Raw genomic sequence first — 5,446 nt, 5'->3', positions numbered from 1 at the left:
GTACACCCACTGACTATACAAATTAAAGAATCAAAAGAGAGCTTCTGAAACAAAACCTGGAACACTGGGGGTAACCTACATGAGGGCCAGGGTCAAAAATAACATTCTATAATATAAATGAATTATTAAGCTATTAATGAATAATTAAATAGCCAGAGGGGGCAGCTGGTCTGCAAAGGAAACCTCAGGAACTATATGGGATAAGACTCTGTAGAGCTGGATAAGAAATTCTCCAGGATGATGGGGTTAAGTGTGACTCCAACGATTTTAATATCATAAGACAATAAGCTTTTGAAATGGTGTGCCAGAGAGATGATATACTGACATTAATTCAAACATCCTAAGTCTGGAGAGATTATATAATCGGGGGAAAAAAAAAAAAAAAACCTTAGTGGAAAGAACGTCCTTCCCAGCATTTGTGTCAACCTATATTCCCAACTATGACCTTAGTGGACTGGGCGAGTCTTCAGAGGGAGGGTGCTCAGTTGCTAAAAGAGGTGCTCTAACTAGAATCCGTCAGGAATCCTAATAGATGGGGTGCTGTACAGAGGACAGATGAACTACCACAGTGAACAATATTATCAGCTTGTGATACCACAAAGTCATCAGACAACACCACTGGAAAGTGTCCATTAAAATATGCAAATTGGGATGTGAGAGGACTGTAAATGTTTGCTGATGATGAAAACAGCCTGATTCCATGGATGCCAGAAATATCTTGCTAATACCTGGTCTAGCTTGTAGAAATACGACCATCCATTGGATATACCTCAAAAGACATCAGCTCTTAGAGAAGGGGTATTATGACCCATCTGAGCTTATTGAAGAACTATGTAAAATAGCTTGTATGAAATCCAGAACCACCTTGTATCATACAAGAATCAGCTCTGTAGAGAGGTTTAAAATAACTTGGATATGTTGGATACTCATGCTGACAGAAAGGAGAATTGGAGAAAATATGCCCTTTAGTGCATACGTACAATGTAGAATTAACTCATTGTGCTTTATAAAAGTGCATGAAGCCTGCTGAGTATTGTTACGTTAATATTGAATTACACACCACTTTGTAGTTTTCCATATACTTAATGAAGAAAAAAAAGAAATGTGACATTTCTAAATCAAACATGAAATACTGTACTACTATTATGGTGATATCATTTGGTACTTTCTTTGATTACACGATGTGAAATAAAAATATCTAAATTATGTTCATTTAAAAAAAAAAAGGTGTCTCAATCCTAAATTTCTGGCCCTAGCTGTATTAGTATTATAACATTATTTAATCATTCTGGAAAATTATAATACTGGATAATAATAAATAATACAAGGTAATAATACAGTATTATACATTAGTATTGTTGTTTTATTAACTTTACAAATGTGCCAGATGTTCTATACATGATGACAACTATAGAAAACTATATTCTCATAAATCTTTTGCAGTGATTGATTGATTTATCATACATGATTTATAATTATATTTGTAATGTGTTATTGCACTGTATATAATTCACAGTGTTCATGGTTCTGTGATTAGAGTAATACAATTGCACTGCTGTTTACTAACTAGCAAAAGGTAACCATTCTTTGATTAAACATAGTATGCCCATAAACATTCCTGCCCCTACTTCAGCAACTTCAGCTCCTGGTTCACTTTCTGCATCAAAAAATTCATCTTCAGGTTCACTTTCTGCATTGCCCCCTTTCACGTTAAATGATTGCTTGCAGATGATTTTTTGATAATGAACAGGAATATTAAATCTAACATTTTTTTTCAAAAACTATGCTATGACAGGTTGGCTGTGAGGTGATGTCAGACCAGGAAATTAAACTATAAACAAAACAAGGTACAGGGTTGAAACGGCTACAGTCGTGTACTTATTTAATAAAGAAAATAAACACTTTTAAAAAAACACTCAAAGAAAAAGGCAAATTGGATGTAATAAAATAAACATAAACAATAAGGTATATTATAAAAACGAGTACCTTTGACATTCACTGGTTCGTAGCACCAGTGTCTCTATGTCTCTTTAACTCTCTTCAGCTCTCTTAATGAGTGCGGAGTGGGTCTTTTTATATTTGTGGCTGGAGCCTTAATTACCCATTAATAAATGACCTTATTAACGCTCCAGCCAATTCCCACGGGTTTTAAAGGGATGGGGTATCTAACCCCATCCATGCCAATTACACTTCAAGAGATCGGCTTTTTTCTGGTCTCAAATAATAAATATAATGACGGACGGCTTTTGTCTGCCTGCACATAAACCCAATACAATAATAATAATAATAATAATAATAATAATAATACCTAAATATACACAAGGGGTGGGCACCACGTCACATATGCAAAAATGTTTTCTAAACAATATCTACCTCAATCAAGATAAACATTTAGAATGTCTTGTTTGATAATAAGATATTGGCTATGTACAATTAATAATAAATCACACAAAGGACAAATAGATTTTTGATAACTTTAATTCTGTTCACAGAAGCCAAGGCACAAGGTATTCAAGGCACTCATTGTTAGAAATATTAATTCACAAATCTCCAAGCAATGTTATTTTTTTATTATTTGGTACAAACTCCCTGACTTAGTCCTCGTCAGTGTCATCCCCAGCACCAGTAATGGTTATTGTCCTCTCTTGGGTGTCTTTCAGTACCTTGTCCTTTAACTGTTCTGAGGAAAGATGAAATTCAGTATTAAATACCCATCTTAAACATTTAAGACACTGTATCCACTATAGATATACACACATTATTTTAAAATATTTCTTACATTCTACCTCTGTACACACTGTAATCTTCACTCTTTTTGTACACATAAAGTATTTTTCTCAGACCATTAAACTAAACACTAAAACTTCAGCCCTAGGGGGACAAGACGTTCTGCAACATCTCAGCTCCAGGTGCTGCACAGAAGGATTAACAGGGCTACGGGGACAGAATGTTCATACGCTATGACCATTAGGGGTTCTACTCAAGATACTTTTTGGTGCCAAACAAGGACGTCAGCTTTCGCCCCATCCTAGACCTGAGACACCTCAACTGTTCATGAGGGAGAGGAGGTTTCAGATAGTCACATAACACCTCATCTTCCAATCTGTCCGGCTGGTCGACTGGTTTTCACGTTCCTGTCCGTCCATTTACAGAAAATATCTCCACTTCGCCTTTCAGGGGAGAGTATATTCAAGTTTTCTGTGCTGACTTTCGGCCTCTCCTTAGCCCCCCCCACACCTTTTCGAAATGCATGGATGCAATCCTAGCTCCTAGCTGCAAGGGATCAGGGTGTTGAACTACCTGGACGACTGGTTGATCTGTTCCCAGTCGAGGCAAGGAGCAGTGGCCCATCTAGCAAGACTGGGTTTCACTCTCAAAAGGGGCCAAGAGTCAATTAATACTGGTGCAGTGTACAGTCTTCTTGGGTCCCCAGCTGGATTCCCTCACCATGCAAGGCTATCTGTCGACGACAGAGTAGAGACTATTCAAAATTGTCTGGCCCTGTTTCAACAGAGATCCACAGTGTAGCCACTGTTTTATCAAAAACTATTCGGTCTGATGGTCGCAGCCTCATCAGCTATCCAACTAGGATTGCAATGCATGCGCCCCATTCAAGCGTGGCTCAGTCCTTTACGCCTACACCCCAAGCGAGACAGACACTGCTGGCTGACAGTTTTCTCGCTCATGTTGGGAAGAACTACTCTGGTGGAGGCAGACCTCCCACCTGTGCAAAGGTGTCGTGATGGGAGTGATCCACAGCCATCAAGTGGTGATGACAGACGCATCCAACCTGGGTTGGGGTGCGGTCTGGGCAGACAGAGGAGTCATCTGGTCCTTGAAGGGCCGCTGGATATCCCTGCACATAAATACGCTGGAGCTCTGAGCAGTGCACCTTGCCCTACAGCATTTCCTTCTTGTTCTCCAGAACAGACATGTTCTTGTGCGTACCAACAACATGTCAGTAGTGGTGTATGTGAACCACCAGGGTGGGCTTCGGTCCCTGGGGTTATACCGCATGGCCTTTCTGCTGCTGATCTGGGCACAGAAGCATTTATTGACCCTATGAGCTGTTTACCTTCCTGGAGTGGTGAAATGGGCAGTGAAACCTCCTCTATAGCCCAAAGCACTTTTATACGCTTTCCAGCCGATACCACTGCTCCCTGCCTTTCTGGAAAAAGTCAGGAGAGAGGAAGCTACAGTTGTCCTGGTGGCCTCCAGATGGCCCAGGAGAATCTGGTTTTCAAACCTCTGCCAGCTGCTGCAGGGCCAGCCCTGGGAGATCCTGCTGCACATGAACCTCCTCAGTTAGGCGCACCGGGCACTCCAGCTGTGGGTCTGGCCCCTGAACGAAACCATCTGTCCGCCTTAGGGCTCTCAGATGCAGTAGTTAGTACACCACAGAACGCTAGGGCTTACTCCACAAGAGCATTATATGCTTACAAATGGTGTTATTTTCAGAAGTGGTGCATGGCCAGAGGCTATGATCCTATCTACCGCCCTATAGCGATAATTTTACAGTTTCTGCAAGATCTGCTAGATGCTAAAAGTGTACTTGGCAGCTATTTCTGCATGCCACATCCCTATAGACTCGATTTCTAAAAGGTGCTCGATGGCTGCATCCCCCTAGCAGGGATGCCCTCCCTGAGTGGAGTCTAGACGTGGTACTGGAGGCCCTCACTAAGGGCCCGTTTGAGCCTATACATTCCATAGAGCTGAAATATCTCTCTATGAAGTCAGCCTTTTTTTATTGGCCATCATCTGTGCTAAGCAGGTCAGTGAGCTGCAGGCTCTGTCTTTGCACAGTTCCTGTATGCGTGTCTGGGATAATGGAAACAAGCTATCGTAACACACCAACCCTGTGTTCCTACCCAAGGTGATTACGGCTTTCCAATTGAATCAGTCATGGAACTAGAGGCTTTCCATCCCACTCCCTTTGATTCGGATGAGGATAGGAAACTGAATTTGCTCTGCCCTATGAGGGCTATGGTGAAAGGATCCTAGGGCAAGCCCTCTCGAAAGAGTAACTGGCCCACAGTATCGACTGCTTATAATGAGGCCGACCTACCCCCGCCAGGGATGGTGGCCGCGCATTCTACTAGAGGGGTGACCACGTCATGGGAGCTCTTTTGAGGCATATTATTGACTGACATTTGTACTGCGGCTAGCTGGGCTACTCCCCTTACTCCCCATACCTCTATGCCTTCATTAGGCACAAGGGTCCTTGAGGGAGAACGCGCACACCACCAATACTAGTTGGCGGTAGCGAGGCATCTCTTGTAAGCTGTCCGCTCAAGTTCCCTTGCGATGGCTCTGGTGTACTTTCCCAAAAGTATTGGCTGGTGGTCATCTTCTAATTGAAAGGGAATGCTAGGTAACTTATCGTAACCCTGGTTCCCTGAAAAAGAAGACAACCACCACACCTCGTGAGGTCGCACCACTCCCATTC

General features: G+C 42.0%; 1 protein-coding gene across 1 annotated transcript in view; it reads right to left on the bottom strand.

Moving 5' to 3' along the window:
* Nucleotides 1–2,594: 2,594 nt before the first annotated feature.
* LOC121317705 (alpha-internexin-like) overlaps nt 2,595–5,446 on the bottom strand; it is a 9,264-nt gene continuing 6,412 nt past the window's right edge. Inside the window, exon 8 of the mRNA XM_041253859.1 lies at nt 2,595–2,680. Within this exon, the coding sequence (XP_041109793.1) occupies nt 2,595–2,680 (86 nt within the window). The remainder of the gene's footprint in view (nt 2,681–5,446) is intronic.

The sequence above is a fragment of the Polyodon spathula genome, chromosome 6, assembly GCF_017654505.1.
Source record: "Polyodon spathula isolate WHYD16114869_AA chromosome 6, ASM1765450v1, whole genome shotgun sequence".
Taxonomy (NCBI): domain Eukaryota; kingdom Metazoa; phylum Chordata; class Actinopteri; order Acipenseriformes; family Polyodontidae; genus Polyodon; species Polyodon spathula.
Note: the sequence above shows the minus strand (reverse complement) of the source record. Positions and strands in the feature narration are given on the sequence as shown.